Raw genomic sequence first — 19,540 nt, 5'->3', positions numbered from 1 at the left:
AGCAAAAAATCTGGTATTTTTGTTCATTGCCTCAAAAATCTTATTTAGAAATCTCAATATTGTTTTACTTCTACCATGGAGTTCCTCTATGAATACTGTGACATTTTTAATCTTAGTTTTCTTTTTCTGCCATTTCTATTTTCACATGTAGCACATCAGTAATCATAATGTTGCAATCCAAATATGGTGGCTCCACATTCATTGATGGACAAAATTTTGTTTAAAATTCTTAGCAAACCTCTTCCATTTTTCATTTACTTTTTGTCCTTGTAGTTTCATTCTTAAAAACCCTCAGCTTCTTGTGGCTTAATTGGATTTCTTTTCCAGTTTTTTTTTCAATACAATCATAATTTTGTACCTTCTTATGTAAGATTTTATAAAAAGTTTTTTAATTGATTTTTTTATTCCTTAGCTAGAGATTAAATTTTGTTGGCTGAGGTAATTTCTTGCTTCTTTTAGCCTCTTCATTATGGAAACTAGTTTAATCAGATAATCATTCTTGGAAATTGATGTGTTAACACCTATTCTTTTATCCATGTTCCATTTTGAAGTAGCTTATAAAGAAATCAATGTTCTGTCTTATCTTTATCTCTTATAATTTAGTATTGATTTTTGTCTTTCTTCTAAAAATAACTTGTCTGTACACAGAGAAATAATTCAGAAATGACTTCTACATTGAAAACAAGTCATTAGCTGCCTGTTAAGATGTACTCAGTAATGCACTTTTTAAGTTATAAATATCATAAAGTATTCCTGACATGGGTATGAAACTCTTGTGTAGTTTACAAATATTTGTTCATTTTCATTTCATTATTATGAGCTGCTTTTACTAGAATATTTTTCACCATACTCCACTATGCCCACTTTTTCATTGAAGTCATTGAATCTTAGTGTATTTTCAAATATAATTTAAAATGTCTAATTGTGTTCTTTCTATGTTTTCTACAAGCTCATACTTTGCAACAAATATTAGCCTCATGTTCTGCAACAAATGTAGAATAAGATAGAATTATCAGGATGCTGGTCTTTTAATAAATACTTGTAATCAATGTAATATGAGATGAGATCCAGTGAAATTTTTATTTTTTACTTGTACACAATGAAAACATATCAGGAAATACTTTATTTGCCTCTCTTTTACAAACTTGTGAACCATCCATTTAGCATCAAGTATTTTTGATCTTTTAATTTGTTCAAGAGTAAGAATATCAAGATTTATATCACTCAGTTCTGCTAGTAGAAACTCATCAGTCATTGGACAAATATGTTAGCTTTAGAGTATCAAAGGTTCATGTAGTTATGAAAAAGTAGAAGACTATAACGGATTGAGTAAAATTTCCCATTTTACCTTGCTTCATTAGTTGTCATGGTCAAAAAAAAATTATAACCTAGTCTAGCCCTAGTGGTAAGTTTTCTAATGATAAAAATGGTTTATAGCACAAGGCTTTGAAAAGACTTTGCATACATTTTCATTTGATCCTCACAACAACCTTGTGAAGTAGGAATTATTTCCATTATACATTTGAGGAAACTGAGGTTTACATTAAATGCCTGGCCTCTTGGTTAGTAAATGACAAGAGATAGGATTAGAATGACGATCTCCAACTCAAAGCCAAATATTCCTTCCTCAATACTTTATGATTTCGATTACCCATAGATATGATTTCTTCATTGTTAGGGTACTTGATTTGAACTCCCAACTCCAGAAGTTTTCATTTGCTGTCCTCAACATTTAAAATGTTCTTCTTACTCACTGTTGTTTCCTGGCTACTTTAGTTTCTTCAAGTCTAAGCACGAATTACACTTTCCTGATTCCAGTTAATTCTAACTATTGATCATTATAATTTATCCTATAGATAGTTATGTGCATGTTCTTTCCTCCATTAAATGGTGAACTCCTTGAAAGCATGGGCTCTCTTTTGCCTTTCTTTGTATTTCTAGCAAAAAGCTTAGTGACTTACACATAGTAGGTTTTTAATTTAGTAGGTGTTTGTTAACTATTTCTTATCTATATTTGGCACACTAAAAAAAACTGGTCATCTTAGATAACTTTGTGGGAAATTCTAATAAAACTATTGAGCTTACCAATATGAGTATAGTTAGCTTTCTGAAGACAAGAAGGGAAAAGCTTTGGATTGCTTGTATGCTTTGCCCATTCCCATGTTGGCTTATCATTTGAGAGTTTTCAGAATCACACATAAGTAATAAACAGAAAGGATAACACTGAAGGCTAGTCAGATAAATTGGAAATCAAAGTTATACAAATTTGTCTTTATTCACAGGAGATAATATATATAAAGGTTTGCAAACCTTAAAGCTCTTTGTAAATATAAATGATACTATTTTTAGCAATCTACAACATTCTTTCACATTATAACTTCTTGGGGAAAAGAAGGAATGATGGTGTCATGATAGAGAAAAGAACTCAGGTTCAGTGGGGAAAGTGGTGAATTTTCAATTAGAAACTCTGAGTTTGCACACACTGTCTCTGACACTTCCAACATTTGTGACCTTAAACAAGGCACTTAACCTATTGGCTGTCTCAGTTTCCTCATTTTTATAATCCTTATCACAAATCCTTATCAGCTCTAAATCCGTGATTCTATGGATTTTTTAATTCACTAGCTATCCAGCTAGTGATAGCTTATCCATGCTATCCTAATTGTATCTTGTTTTAAGGATATATGTAACCTTTACAAACTGAATGGTTAAAGAATATTCTTGATTGTGAAAAGACTGGAGAAGAATTCAAGAAGGCTAAGACTTATGAGAAGTTTATTTCAAAATAGAATGTATATCACTAAAGTTTTAGTGCATTTAGCCAAAGTTTTTTTTTTTATTTTAATTGCCATTTATTATTTTATTTCAATTCTGATAGTTATTAATCTATTAGATTTGACCCTCCCAATTTTTGATGATATTGACACGACTGAGCCATTTCAGTGTTTCTCTATCATATTTTCAAATAGTTAATAGTAATTTAGTTGGTTCAAGGCTTATATGTATATGAGAAGACTATAGATCTATTTTTTTTTAATTTAAATTTGTCTGAGTATCTCATCAGAAATATTCATTGTTGATGTAAACTTTAATCTGTGAGAAAATTTGCATTACCAATCAGTGTTTTGCTATTTTAGACAGAAGGAGAAACTCAAAATCAGACAAACTTAAATATTAAAAATCCTTTCCATAAGAGTCTTCCCACATACATAGTTTTTGAAAATTATTGTATAATTGTATTATTGAATAATAATGATGAAGGAATCTTGAAAAGTAATCTACTCCAGCTTCTTTCCTTTTTACAATAACTTTTTGGTTACTTATTATTCTATAAATTCTATGAATTCTTATAAATTCTATAAATTTGCAATGATTGAACATATGTATCTATTTTTTCCGGGGTTTTTCTATGGCCCAGCATATAAGAGATTCTGTTCTCCTATTGCTTCACTCTGCCCCACCCCATTTTGAGGTTTGCTTAGCACCAAGATATTTCTATGCCTTGGATTTCCATTCAAATGTTATGCAGGTTAATATTTGAATGCCCTGAATAGAATGAGGGTGTTTTTGTTCTACCATGCTTTATTATAATATGCAGGATTTGATGACTTCTTCATCATGTAAGTAAGCCTTTTTTCTTTTTAAATTGTTTATTATTTTTAACCTTTGTCTTATATTAATTCATTAATTTCTGCTTCCTGAATTATTATATTGACTGTAGTTATACTACAGAGGTTCACAGAGGTTCTTTTCTCTCTTTCTTTTTTGGTCTGGATTAGTTATTTGGTTAGAAAAGAGTTGGGATACTAATCATACTAATTAAAAGAGCAAAACTATATGAACACATTGGTAAATTTTTATCCATGGACAATATTTATCTGCTTTGATAAACACTTTTAGCCATTACCACTAACTTAAAATTGTCTTAAAACTATTATATCTAACATTTTTTATGTTCTGTCTTAGTTTTCTTGGAACACATGAGGAAATTAGTTAATCTAGTTTATTTTTTTAAAGTTAAAGTTCACTATATATTCTTGTTTATTTTTAATTTCTTGGGTTTACACAATTTAATAGTTTGGGATTAATCTCTAATCCATTTACCTGTTTAATTCATAATTGTATGCACAACTACACTCTATGGAGCTTCCCTAAAACTATAAATTTATTGTTTCTCTAATGAGAATATATGTTTAGAATGATCAAAAGCACTCTGCTGTAGTTTTTTTAAGTCTTACTGAAATATTTCTATTGAAGGAGTCAGAGGAATGACTCAGAAGAAAATTAACACACATTTTTTGCTATTGTAAATAGAAATGAAATTCTTGACTGTGGGGACTGAGTGTGGATTAAATATATAGCAGTGGACAAATGTAATTCTTGCATTCTCTGATTTACATGTTTATAACATGAAGGCGAGATTTAACATTTTGATATATCTTCAACTCAATTCAAATATTCAGATAATCTTTCATTGCAAGGTGATATCTTAGTCTGCATATTTTAAAGGTATAAGTCTAACAAAGTCTTTCAAAATCTTTACTTAGTTCTTTTCTTGATCAATACGTAATAATTTAGTACTAACTGTGTGAAAAACACTGTATTGAATGCTCATGATACAAGTATGAAAAAATGTGGATAAACCCTACTTCAAAAAGCTCTCGTTCTAAAGAGGAAAATCAGTATCTATATAAATATAAAAAGAACACATACAGAGTAATTAAACACAAGATAATTTGAGAAGGAACTACTAATTGTGAAATCAGTAAAGACATAATTTAGAATATTGTTTATAAGCTCTGTCTTAAAGAAATAGTACTTTGTTAGTTGTAGTCAAGGAGCACATTCCAGGCATTTGAGATAGCCATACCAAAGGCACAGAGACCAAGGCTGGAGTATGTGTTGAGGAGCAGAAAAAAGGACAGTTTGGCTGTATTGAAATATGTTAGAGGAGCATATTTCCAATAAGATTAGTTAAAATGATTGGACAGGAGAGAGACTTGAGGGAAGAAGAACTATTAGAAGGCTTTTGCACTATACTAGGTGAGAAGTGATGAATGCCTGAACTTAAATGATAGCTGTATGAATGAAGAATAGGTCATATGTGGAAAATGTTGAGGTAGAAACTGCAAAGCTTGGCAGTTGTTCACATGTATGGAGTTTTGGGGAGGAGACCAGAATAATGTTGCATTAAGAATCTTGTGATATTAGAAGAATGGTGGTATTCATTAGCAGAAGTTAAGGAAGTCTGGAAAAGAGGAGAGTTTGAGAAGATAAGAGTTCAGTTTTAGACTTGTTAAGTTGGAGGTATCCACTAGGCATTTAATAATGTAAGACTAAAGTTCAAGGTAGAAACTAGTGGAAATATACATTTAGAGGGTTTCCCAAAAGTTTTAGTGCAATTCAAAATCATTATATATAAATATGCATATATGTGTCCATGAGCATGTACCTGTGTTGTGTGTGTGTGTGTGTGTGTATATATCTATATCTATATCTATATATATATATGTGTGTGTGTGTGTGTGTGTGTGTATGTATATAGGTGTAGAGATGAAGCTATGGAAGCTGATGTAGTTACTAAGAGAGAATGGAATGAAAAAAGAAGGAAGCCTCAAATAGAACTTTGGGAAACATCTATCTACATATTAGGTGATTAGTAAGTGGAAACATCTTTCTACATATTAGGTAGATAAAAAGTGGACACTCAAATGAATTTTATTATGAAATTTTACTATCCTGCTTTGATATCTTATTGTGCTGTGAAGATTATAAGGAGTCATCAAAGGCTAGTTCAACATAGCATGACTACTGACACATTTTATAAAGGTGAAAAAGCTTGGATTATTGATACTTTGTGTGTCTATTTTTCAGTAGACAATATAGCTAGATTTTAGACATACTCATCACCAGATCATTAGTAAGTGACTTTTTTGAGCATTCCAATTCAAGAAGACCATCCACTAAAACATGGAAATGTTATGTCCTGTGTCAAAAGTATCCCTACTGATGAAAACTGATTTTTTAAGATTTTAAAATAAATTAGAAGGCTATTTTTGCTAAGCTCTTCTTTAATTTGGAACAAGCTGTATAATCATAGCTTTGCAGAGTTTAAAAAAATTTCAGTCATCATCTTATCCAGTTCTTTACAACATACCTTACAAGCATCATTTTTCAAAGGGCCTCTCATTTTCAGGAACCATAATCTCCCAAGGCATTCCATTCCATTTTTGGATAATTCAAATTATTAGAAAGTTTTGTTTTGTTTTCTTAATGTAAAGTCCAACTATCTAAATGTGTTAGAAAATTGTCCTCATAGGAAGCTTATAACAGAAAGTCTATGGAACAATGTTAATATTTAAACAATTACAGCATTTTATACTGAACTCTGTAATAATGGAATATTTGAATAGCTGCTTTTGCTATGTCTTTGGTTTTCCTTAAAGAAATCCAACTAAAGTTTGGTAACGTGACTACAGTAGAGATTTGAATCATTCCAATTTGGAGTTTACATTATGTTTTTATGAGTTTCATCTCAACATTTCTTTAATTTAAAAAGTAAAATTTTATAGCAGGGATCACTTTACCTGAGAAAGAGAAGACTTAAGGGGTGACATAATGAAATATTAGACTTCATATTTGCAAGGCTGTCGTGTAAAAAAGTATTTGATATGTTTCTTTGGCTCAAGAAAATAGGGGGGGAAAGAGAAATGGAGAGAAATTGGAAAAAGGAAAATTTTGGCTATAATTCAAGAAAAAAATTCATAATAATTAAGGCTATCTAAAAAATCTGCTTGGCTAGTTGTGGTTTCTCCTTTTTTAAAAAAAAAAAACAAAACAATTCTTCAGGAAACATTAGGAATCCTCTAAGAGAAAAATTATTTTTTTCAGATATGAATTGGTCTTTGGGACCAATAAGATTTCTTCTAACTTTAAAACCATATGACTCCATGATGTGCTGATCCTCCCAATTTTGGGGATTCTCAACTGCCTCTGGTTACTTTACATTATATCTATCTTTTGACATATTGTTATCTCCTTGGGAGAAGATAAGTTCCCTAACAACAAGCATTGTTTCATTTTCAACTTTATGTCCTCAATACCCAGCAGAGTACCTTTCACATAATATGTACTTAATAAGTGTCTGTTCATTTGAGTTAAATGTGTTGAACATAAACCACAGAACCCTAGTGTGGTTTTCATTGTTTAGGGAAGTGAAAAGACAGAACAAGGGATAAATAAGCTAACTTTTATTAATGATGTAGTTTGAATTTTTCTTCATTTTGATGAACTGCCTGCCATATTTAAATACAAATTAGTATGCCACATTGAAAATTAAATTAAAAATTAAGAGACAGTGAGAAGTCAAAAATTGCATAATCAAACAAGCAACATGGGTATTGAAATCTTTCCAGAGTTATTAATTTGTGATGTAGAACAAATATATAAATAGGAGTTTGAGATATTTGTTTGGAGGCTTGATGACACTGTTTATGTAAAGTTTATTCTGTTCACTAGAGCTTACCCTGGCCAGCTTGCTTCCTTCTGCCCTAAGATTTACAAAGTATGGATCAAATTTAAATCTTGTGATTCACTTTTAAATGTGATTCACATTTAGATTTTTGTACAAACTCAGAACTTAACTTGAATCTCTAAGATGATTGTTCAAGACTGACTATGCTTACATTTATACAGAGAAACTTTATTCTGCTTGTGGAGATTTACTTCCAAGATAACTATACATTTGTGTTTTGCAACGTGGCTATTTTGTAAGTCCCCTAAGTTTTCCTTTCAATTTCTAACACTCTTAGTACCTTTAAAGTAAAAACTGTTTACAAATAAATTTTGAGAAACTATGGATTGAACCTGCCTAGTATATAAATTAAAACACAACCACCTCTACTATAATGCTAAATTATCACAAAAGGGAAAAATTGAATATATTTTGATTTAAAATCACATGAGCACCTTTCATAAAATGAAATTTTGAATATTCTTTTGTAAATTTTTTTTAAAGGAGAACCTGGTTCATCAGTTACCACCTGAAAATTTGCCGCAGGCCAGGTTTGCCCATCTTTTTCTTTATGTGTTCATTTGCATTCTAAAATAATTTTTTTAGCCACAATAACCCTTCAAAATGCTACTTTCATATTATTGGCAGTGAGTATCCTGTACCACCTCCTGAACACATTTCTTCTGTGAACAATACAGTTGCTTCCAGTGGTAAGTAATTTTGGAAAAACTATTCTGTGTTTTATGTTGAAATGTACAAATAAGTACTTAGGCAAATGATACATTTGCAAGGTACTCATTTTGTCTGCTTCCTCCTTTTTGTAGATTCAAGCTCTGGATTGTTGACTATTACCTCAGATCATCTTGATTCCAAAGTACAATGTGAAATAGAGGAAACAGCACAATCAGCGTCTATAATAATAGAAAATCAAGGTGAGATGGAAAATAACAAAAGGAATTATTTTTATCCTAAGACTGTACATAGTCAAACTATTTTCTCTGAGAATTTTGTAACAGAAAATTAGAAAATGCTACTGAATTTCTAGAACTTGTATTTTTTCTTCTCCCAAAACCACTTTTCCACACTTTCTTCAAGGATATGACTATCATTTCAGTTATACAAGTTTTTAACCCAAGTCATAGTTAATTCTTCCTTTCCCCTTATCCCACATACCTAGTTAGTAGATAAATCACATAGATTCTACTTTAAAACATCTTTTCTATCTGTCCCCTTCTCTCCATCAAGAGTTGAGCTTCCTCATTTTACTGATGAGGAAATTGAGGGCCACAAAGTCACACAGGTAGTCAGAAGTAGAATTTTGTCTGATTCTCTAACTAGTCTTCCTTCCATTATATCATACTGCAACTCTCACTGAAATACTCCACAATGTTCCTACCTTATTGCACTTGTGTTTCTCTCACCTCAAGTTTCTATGTAACAGACCTGGAATATATTTCCTCTTCATTACTACTTCTTTGATCATAGCTTAGTTCAAACAAGGGCTAAGTTATATTCAAATATTTCCTGCTTCCCTCAGCTATCGTACTCTTTCTCTCCTGAAACTATCATATATTTGTTTGTGTACATATTGTAATCCCTGTGCAAAATCTCAGCTGTCTGAAAAAAGGACTATTTTTTTCCTTAATTTTTTCTTTGTATCTGTAACCTGTAGCACAGGTCCTTTCATATTGCAAGAATATTATGATAAATATTTGCTAAATTGGGTTAAATTATAGGCTAGAAAGCTAGGGGGTAAGCATGGCCTTGTTTGCTGGGTCTTTTTATTTCTATTAGGACAGAATGAGAGGGCATAGGTCTAAACTATATAATGAAAAATTTGATGACATTTTCTTAATAGTAATAGTGATTAATAAAAGGACCTATGTAGCTTAACTATTTCCCTGGAGATATTTAAATCAAATCTAAATTTTTCAGAATGATCTAGCATTCAGTATGCTCAAAGGATAATGATATTACCTATACAATCTTTGCAATTACCCCTACAACCATGTATCTCTGAGAATATGATGTGGCTTTTAGCCACTTTTAGCTGGAGACCATTATATTTGTGTTAATTGAGAATCTAGGTCACCAAGTAGGAGAAGAAAAATAAATTTCATTTCCTGAGGTAAAGATATTTCAGATGGTCTAGCAGTATACATTACAGATTTGAATTCTATTACATAGGTCAATAGAAGGGTATTGGACTAACAAGCTAATCAATCAGTCAATAAACATTTATTAAGTGCCTGCTGTGTACTATGTGTGCTAAGTACTTGGGAAAATAAAAGCTGGTAGGTGGGAATATAAAAGTAGGTAAATGATAGTCCTTTCCTCAAGGAGTTTACAATCAAGTAAGAAAAGGAAACAAGCAAACAAATATAGGAAATAATTGGGAGAGAAGTTACTAGGATTAAATGAAGTTGGGAAAGGCTTACTGTGGAAGACAAGATTTTATTTGAGACTTAAGGGAAGCTAAAACAATAAGGAGGTACCTATGAAGAAGAACATTTCAGTCATAAGTGATATTCAGTAAAAATGCCTTGAGCTAAGAGATGAAATTTTTTTATGAATAACAAGGATGCCAGTATCACTGAAATGAAAAATATATGCTGGGGTAAAAGGGACAAATAGGAGAAGGCTAAGTTATAAAGGACTTTGAATGACAAAAAGAGAATTTCTTGCCAAAATAAAATTCAAGTAACTGTACCAGGATCCTTTTTGCAGCTGTCAAATGAATACCATATACACTTTAGTTGGGATTTTTCATTTTAAACTTGTTTATATTATAAAGGTAAAAAAGAATAACCAAAACAACTTTATCACTAAATAATTAATTTTAATGATCAGCATTGATGCTAAAGGAGATATGAGAAACTGTACCTCCTTCCTGTTGGAAAGCAGTCTGAAACTATGCCCCCCCCCAGAGCAATAAATTCTTGATCCTCTTTTACCCTGCAATACAAAGAAGATCAACAAAAAAGAGAAAGCATCTATATATACAAAAAAATTTTATAAAAAGCTCTTTTTGTAGTAGCAAAAAACTGGAAATTAAGAAGATACTCATTTGTTGGTGAATAGTTAAAAGCAAATTATGATAGAATAATACTGAAATGGTTTTTAAGAGAAAATGTCTGAATGAGCTGACATAGAGTGAAATGAACTTAACCAGAAGAAAAATTTAAATAATAAGAATAACATAATAAAAGAATAAGGAAAAACAGCTTTGAACAATTAAGGAACTTTGTTCAATTCAATTATAAACCATGATTCTAGGGAGCCAAAAATGAAACATGCTACCCACCTCCTGACATGTGATGGCCTCAAAAAACAGAACAACACATACTTTTGGAAATGAGCAATGTTGGAAATTACTTTGCTTTACTATTCATATTTTTAGTGGGTTTTTTTTGTCTTTTCTTTTGGTACAGTTGTGGAATGGGACATGGTATGGAGGAAAAATGTTTGGTTATTGAAACTTTTAATTTATCTTTTTTTTTAATGTAGAGGCAGAAAATATAAATGAGGAGCATTTTATATATACTGTCAGACATGGTTGATGTATTGCTTAATTTTTCTGAGCAGCCTTTTTCCTCTTTCTTTCTTTCTTTTTTTTTTTTTTTTTTTTTGGTTATACAGGATAGACTCACTAAGAGAAAAGAGGCGATAAATTTGGAAGTGAAAATATTTTAAAAATGTAGATTTAAAAAAAATAATCATAATTTCTTTAAGATAGTGAAACTATGTGAATTAAAAATTAGCTTTGTCTCTAATCTGTGACTCATGTAAAGAGACTAGCATTAAGTTAAAGGAAATCACTTTCACATACGAGTCATATACATGGCATTCCAATACATATTTATCAAATCACAAAAGGTAGCCATTATTCTGAAAATTGTTTATTATCTCTTTCCTAATTTCTTATTGATATAGTAGTGATACAGTTTACATATCTCCTTTTCTCCTTTAATATAATTATATATGTCCTTTCATCTATTAAATTATAAATTCCTTGAGAGCAAGGATTGTGTCATCTATCTCTCCAGCACCTTATATATAGTAGGCACTTAATGTATTTGTTGAATGGAATTTATGAGAGTAAGCAGTTCCTCCCTAAACAGTACCATAGTAACAATGCACTATCATTTTCATTTTTATTAGCAAATCATACCCATTGCCTTTGAACACTGAGGAGTTCTTTCTGTGGATTTTTCCATTTCTGCTCAATTTTATTTTTTGGAGCTTTATGCGCATTTATGGGTAGATTTATATGTACATATGTTTTCTTCTTAAAAGCCTATAGTAGCTGTTCATGTCCTTTTCATCTCTTTCTCTTAATTCTTCTTTATTTCATCCACTCTTTTGTGTATTTTTCTCACAGATAAAAATTTAGTTAATGAAGATATTCCACTTCACTGCTCTGTGGATGAAAAGAAAACCACATTAAATTTGGTAAGAGACTAGGCCAATATTATTATCAGTGATGATCATAATAGACCCTTAGATCTAGTAAAGACTTTAGAAGCCATCTAGTACAATACTTTCATTTCACATACAAGGACCCCTGTATCTCAGAAAGCTTAAGTGATTTGCCAACATAACTTAGTGAAGAAACAAGCTGGGCTTTTAACCCATGTTAACTAATTCCAAACCCAAAGGCCTTTATGATTATAATGATGATAATAATCTACATTTGCTTTGTACTTTTTACTTTTTCAAAGAATTTCCACAAACATAATGTAATGGCATCACAAATTCCACAAATAGAATTTATTAAACCCAGATTTTGAGACTCCTGCATTGTTGTTTTTCAATACTGCAAGGATCAACGATTTTGCCCTTAATGATACTTTTCTCCACACAACTTTATAAACCAAATTCACCAAATGCTATGACCAAAAATATTCCTCACAAAGTAACTGAATCTATGGTGATGAAGCTCTTCCTACTTAGTTGGCTGCTTTTTGAATATCTTTAAATGTCCATTTCCAGGAATTTCTTTGAAATCTCTCCAACTTGTAAAACTTGTGAAGATTGTACACAGGTTTCCCTCTACTTCATAATTTAGCCAAGATGACCTTGGGTTTGTAAAAACCATGCCAGCAGGGTAAAAACTGGTTTCTATATGTAAGAGAAACACTGTTCTTCTATATTATTCTACTAACATGATTATGTAGTAAAGATTTTTTAGGAATGCTCATTCATTCTTGTATCCCTAGTGCCTAGCCCAGTGATTTGCATATAATAGGGCTTAGTTAATGTTTAATGAAGTAAATATAATATTTTAAACATTAAGTATTGCTAAATAAATGATTGTGATTTCATAGGCTATCAAATTAATCCTATGCAATATAATTAGGACCCTGTTATATAACTATCAATTTTACTTATAAAAGAGGTAATAAGTTGATGTCCAACAAAAACGATATTCACTCCCTGTCCGTCAGCCCTTTTCTATATTAGCACATTTCATGATAAAAATGTCAAAATAACCCTCAAAAGGTATGTGCTTTCCTGCCTCTCTAGAAGTGAAGTAATGTGGTATGATAGGAAGAACATTGAAGTACAATCTAGGAGACTTCTGTTCCAGGATACCTGTATTCAAGTCTTGGTTTTGTTATTTTCTAGCCATGTGAGTGTGAATAAATCATAAACTTCTCTGAACTACTTTCCTCATCTGTAGAATGGGGATAATGATATTTTTGCTGCCTTCCTCTCAAGATTGCTGTGAGGAAAGTATTTTATAATTTGTGATATCATATAAGAAATATTATCACTATTAATATTTACAGTATTTCCCCTATCTCTGTTCAATATGCCTTTTCCAACCCTCTCTGACTAATAGAATACCCAAATTCTAATCCCTTCTGTTCCGTAGAGCTTTCTTAGCCCATTCTGGAACTATATAGTAATAGCATTTAATTGCTAATACCTAAGTAACTAATTGATCTAAGCAATTAATTATCTTATGACTGTTCTTTTGTTGCCTTTTACTTGACTTTCACGTCTTTATGACTTATCTTCCTTAATAGATATATTACAATAGATAATAGAGTATACCACTTTCTATTCCCCAGATTCTCAGACCTTTCCTTGAATGTGTTAAATTAATATTAAATATCTATTGATAAGAAGAAAAAACCCAAAGCATTATAGAGAACTGCATTTATAGCAGTACTCTGGTGATTCTTTCTTATATCTTTTACTTCTGAAAAATTTTAGGAAACCAAAGAAGGACCTGAAGCAGTTACAGACCGTAAAGAAGAATTTACTAGTGGGGGAGGTAAGAGAAATTTTCTCCCACTTCTGTTGATGCAGAATCTCACCAAGAGAAGTTAAAATCTCGTCATTTGATTTAAAACTAAAATTATAAATGGTAGCTGACATTTGACTCCCCTGTTAGGATTCTTATAAGGTGCTAAGTCACTGGAATGGATAGAGATAGTAATTATCTAATTTAGCATGGTACTTAACAGTTCTCTGGTTCAGTAATGTACTTACTAGAATTCCTTGAGATTCGCAACTTTAAGAGAGCATATTTTTAAGGAGTTCCCACAAGCCCATTCTCCAGGAGGATATAAGGAACCAGGATTCAGTGGGGAGAGTAAGAGTCTGGATTCAGTCAAGGAGAGGACTTCCCAGGAGAACTTCAGGGGACTTTGGAGGAGAGGACTTCAGGAGAACTTCAGAAGAGGACCTTGGGAGATTCACAACTAGAATTGACTTCTGGGAAACCCACAATCCCACACTCTTGGAGGCAGAGTCTGATTCATTCCAACTTTGACGTCATGCTGGCTGGACACATTCTGACAAGAGCTCATCGGGAGTCAAGAAGAGGCCTCTATTAAAGCCAACCTGGCCCCAGGAAAAGATTCAGGATTTTGAAGAACACAATATAGGATCTGGACTTTAACTCCTTGGCTGCATTTTGGGATTACTGAACTGAAACTAAGGCTGCCTCCAGAAGCTCCCCAAGAAACCTGCTCCAAGAGAACGATTATATTTTAGAGAAACAGAACATTACACCCCCTGTTGTGAAACATCAATGAATCTATGATCTTATTGATAAGGGTTTTCCCTCCAAAAGTGAAAATTATAACCTACTCATAATTTTTTACCTTATTCCACTTGTTTCTATGTCAATCTGTAAATATTTCTCTAGGTCGCCAGACATTTCCATGAGAAAGGTTGTCCGTTGATTAATTCTTTGTTCTCATTATTGTTTGGCCCATCTGTTTTTCTGATCATTCATTTCTTTTCTGACATCTTTTATAGCAATTATGAAGACCTGAATTAAAACTTTGCTTCAGAATACTTATGAGTTGTGATCCTGGGCAAGTCACTTAATTTTTCTTAATCTCATTTACTTCAATTATAAAATGGAGATGGTATATTATCTCACAGAGTGATTTAAATTACACACACACATATATATACACACACATAGACACACAACTATATAGTGATTTTCCAGTCTTAAAATTCCAAATAAATGTTGTAATTACCAATGAAGTAGCTTTATGGATTTCCTATTCATCAGTATCATGGGCTGGAAACTAGACATTTTTTAGCTACTTGGCTTTTCCTGTATGAATCATTCAGCTCAAATTCTCTTAAGGGATTGTGAGTCTCACCAGGAAGCTATGTAGAATTCTAGAAAGGGAAAATCTGGAGAATCTCACCATTTTGAGGAACTCTATTGTCATGGAAATCCTTCATGACCTTGCCAAACATCTTTGTCAAGAATTTGTCTCTTCTTTTATGCTTTATTTAATAGTAATTTGAAGAACATTAAAAATATTTATCTCTTTTTATACATCTTTCAAGAATCTTGTATGATTTTGTCATATTGATGGGAAAGCTTTTAAATATATCTTTATTCACTTTGTTAAATATTTCCCAATTACATGTAAAATAAAAAAAAAAAATAACAATCATTTCCTAAATTTTTGAGTTCCAAATTCAGAGATAATCTCTTGAAAGAAATTTTAAAGCAGCTTTTTGATCTAGCAGATCAAATGCTTTTTTTTAAGGCAATGAAGTTAAATGACTTATCCAGAGTCACACAGCAAGTAGGTGTCTGAGGCTAGATTAAAACTCAGTTTCTCCTAACTCCAGGGCCATTACCTTATCTACTGTGCCACCTAACTGCCTTCAAATGCTTTTTTTGTAACCAGAAAACAATAAGCACAATGGAGATATTGTACTCTCTGTATATTCCAATTTGTTTTATATAACTATAAAGATGTGGCATATTGTAGGATATCATTTAGAAAAGCTTACCTGTTCCCAGTACCTTAAGCAAGGTTAAAATGTTAATGTCAGATGATTATATTTCATTATTCCCATCTGCCTCTATACAGGTCTGAATATTTTTAATTCAGTTCTGTAAGCTATGATTTCTGACATATATGTGAAGCATATAATAAAACAGTCTTCTGCCAAAGTGGTGTAAGTTCATATCTTATAGAAGAACCCCTAATCTCCCATTTTTTATTTATTGAGAAGTGCCTTGGCAAAGATTCAGTCAACTAGTATTTATTAGGGCTTTGAATTTCACAAGTAAAGATTACTGCCAAGAAATGATGTTACATTTTTTCAGCATTCAGCTCCAGTAAAAGCTGTTGTGATATCTATGAATTTAAGAGACTCATGCCACCGTTCAAATATTTTTGTAAATCACAGTAACATGGCTTTTTGAATGGCATACTTTTGATACTTGTTCTTTAGGGAATATAACTAAATGAAGGGGCATTAAGTAGGCTATGTGATTTAACCAAAAAAATGTCCTTTTTGCTCTTTAATAGAAATGGCTGCTTCTACTATTCCAGTAACCAGTATTAAATCAGTCAACTTTAGACAGAGTGACCAGTAAGTTCATTTTATCACAATTTTGTATGTTTCCTATTACTTTCTCGGGAATTTTGTTTGAAGTCCTTCTCTTTCTTGTTCAACAGCATTTCTACAAATGAAAAAGAGGTAGAGGTAAGTATGAGCCATTTTCTATTTTTGACTTTTACTAAATATAAAAAAGATCCTTAAATTCACATAGGTATAATTGTGTCATGAATCCTATCCTGTTTGGTTGGCAACACTGAATTTAGCTTGCTAAGAACCAACTTCACTAAGTACCCTGGATTTATCAGATTCATTTATGTCTTGATGCAATTTTTCTTCACATTTCAATCTTATATTAATTCTCATTTGCTTTCTTCATTCCTGGACCCCTTTTATATTATTTCTCTAACAGGCTGAATTTCTTAGATTATCTTTGGGATTTAAGTGTGACTGGTTTACCTTGGAGAAAAGAGTCAAGCTTGAAGAGAGATCTCGGGATCTGGCTGAAGAGAATCTGAAGAGGGAGATCACTAACTGTTTAAAGTTATTAGAGGTTAGATTAAGAGAATTTAAAACCTTATTTCTGCACCCTGGAATCTAGAAAGGATTCAAAGTTTGGATAACACTATAAACACTTATTTTTATCTTTCAAAGAATTTTGATTTTCTTTCAAGTCTAGACTTAGATGCTAATTCCTCTGTGAAGCTTCTCTAATATTTCTAATATGTTATCTTTCTCATTCATATTAGCTTATAGTTACTTGCATGTTTGTGTGTTTAGTTGAAAACACTTAGAAGGCACTTTTATTTCTGTATTTCTGGAGTATAACAAATTGCTTTGCATACAGTAGGCATTTAATGTTGTTGAACTCATTTGAATGTAACCTAAAATCAAATTTGCTTTTTGTCCCCTACCATGCCACACTATTAGCTTATTTGACTTTCAGTTCACTAAAACCCCCAGATTTTTTCACCTCACATGAGCTATTATCTAATCTTGTCTCCAAACTTGCGTTCTTGAAGTTGATTTTTTTAAGCTGAAGCATACAATTTTATATTTATTACATTTCATTTTCTTAGATTCAACTTTTTAGATCCCAATTATATCATCTAACATATTGAGTTAATTGTGTTCTGTCCTCACTTCTCTGTCAGAGCTTCAAAAAGGTGTCTCTCATTTATGTATGTGTGGGAGGAGGTGACAGGAAGTGTATTCACACAGGAAGTTGAGATATTTAATCATTCTTTGGATATCTATGAGTACAGATAGATATTTATAGACATATAGATACCTGTAGGTAGATATCTTAATTTCCTGTTCTCTAAACATTTAATAAGGATGCCTACTATGTGTTCATAGATCTATTGATAAGATTACTGAGAAAAAATATTAAAGGTATAAAACCAAGGACAGCTCCTATAATGTTTCATTAGGAACTTCTCTAAATATTGGCTAGTACTTTTCTTTATTCTTGATCTATTTTGGAATGACAACAACAGGAACAATAACAGCAATAACAACTCTTAGATTTTTTTGACCTTCTCATCTCTGACACAATAAAATAGCTGTTCCCTTTGCTTATTGCTTGCAGTGAAGAGAAATGTATTTTTTTAAAAATCTAAAAGGTTCCTTCCTTTTCTGCATTTAGACTCCAAAGAGAAAGTTAAAATACACATGAATAATAATCATAGGTCTTTGTGTTCTATAAAGACTGAAATGTATTTCCCCTACATTTAAAAGGAAAAACCAAAAAACTGAATTGAATATATCTTACAAATATCTCACTATAGAATTGAATTGGGACAGTTGTTGGCAAGGAAGATACAAGCTGAAAAGTCAGATAATTAATGGTAATGGAATGGAATTAGGGAACTGGATCTCCTATTGCCTGTGAAATCAGAAGAGTTGAAGCCTTTGAAAGCTTTGGTGTGTGTGTGGGGGGAGCCATAGTTGAAAGTAAACAGGAGATAGAGCATAAAAGCTTTCACATACCTGTCTTTATCCTTACTGATCTAGTCAATTGTAGATTCACTCTAGATCAGAATTTGGAAGAAATTTTAAAAAATGAATACTGGACTTGAAAGGCTGGCCCATTTTGAAGGAACCTAAAAGAAAATTATTAAGATGGTGAGTGTTCTGGAGGCTGTGCCATGTCCATAAATTTAATGAACTAGAAACATTATGCTTCCAAGATTTTATCTTTAGAGGAGAAATGATAGCTGTCTTTGGCTACTTAAAGCATTGTGACATAGAAAATGATTAGACTTGGTCATTAAGGACCACTGATGGTCACTAAGAACACTGGTGGAATGGTTTATTTTGGGAGGTGACAGGTTTTCTCTCAACTTGGGATCTTTAGGTGATGACTGGATGCCTATTAAAAGGTTGTAAAGAGATTCTTGTTCAAATATGATTCCTAGTTCAGTTTTAGTAAATAGTTCCAGAAGGCCTTTTAAACTCTATGATACTATGAAGTGATTTCAACAAAAGGGGTATAGCTCACTAGGCCTTCCTAACAAAAGGAATAGGGTAAAAGGGAGAAGATATAGACTGAAAAATACATGAAAAGGCATTAATCAAGCACTATGTGCCAATACTATGTTAAGTGGAGGGGAAATACAAAAGCAAAGACTATTCTTGCCCTCAAGGATCTTAAATTCTAAGAAGGGGATCAGTGGCCAAAGAAAGATATTTTCATTTGAAAAATTACAGTAATGGTGAATGGATCTATAGAGAAGTAAATTGATACAAGTGAGGAAAAATAGTTTCAGTTCACTACTTGAAGCCCCCTTGCTCAACCCATGCCCCTACTCCAATACTTTTTCTGTTGGAACCATCGCCCTGCAATGTGTAAAATATTATTTTTTATGGGAAAAAATCACCTAGAAATTTCTTACTGACCTAATTATTAAAGGAGTTTTCTTTAACAAATATTTGCCTTATATAAGGACTGATATTATGCTTTCATCTCAATGTAACTTCAGCTATAATAATGGAAAAAAACTTGAGAGCTAATTTCTGATAAAGTATATACAATTAAAAGTACTAACTTAAAGTAGATAAAGTGCTGGGTCTGGAGTACAGAAGATTCTTCCCAGGTTCAAATCTGGTCTCAGATACTTCTTAGCTAGACAAGTCACTTAACCATATTTCCCTTAGCTCCCATATCTATAAAATGGACTGGAGAAA

At 31.9% G+C, this 19,540-nt stretch overlaps 1 protein-coding gene across 1 annotated transcript in view; it reads left to right on the top strand.

Annotated features, from left to right (window-relative positions):
- IRAG2 (inositol 1,4,5-triphosphate receptor associated 2) overlaps positions 1-19,540 on the top strand; it is a 103,952-nt gene that overhangs the window by 66,630 nt on the left and 17,782 nt on the right. Inside the window, 8 exon segments of the mRNA XM_074269590.1 lie at positions 8,018-8,064; positions 8,162-8,223; positions 8,338-8,445; positions 11,895-11,965; positions 13,736-13,796; positions 16,321-16,384; positions 16,471-16,498; positions 16,764-16,904. Of these exon segments, the coding sequence (XP_074125691.1) occupies positions 8,018-8,064; positions 8,162-8,223; positions 8,338-8,445; positions 11,895-11,965; positions 13,736-13,796; positions 16,321-16,384; positions 16,471-16,498; positions 16,764-16,904 (582 nt within the window).

Source organism: Sminthopsis crassicaudata, chromosome 5 (assembly GCF_048593235.1).
Source record: "Sminthopsis crassicaudata isolate SCR6 chromosome 5, ASM4859323v1, whole genome shotgun sequence".
NCBI classification, from domain to species: domain Eukaryota; kingdom Metazoa; phylum Chordata; class Mammalia; order Dasyuromorphia; family Dasyuridae; genus Sminthopsis; species Sminthopsis crassicaudata.
Note: the sequence above shows the minus strand (reverse complement) of the source record. Positions and strands in the feature narration are given on the sequence as shown.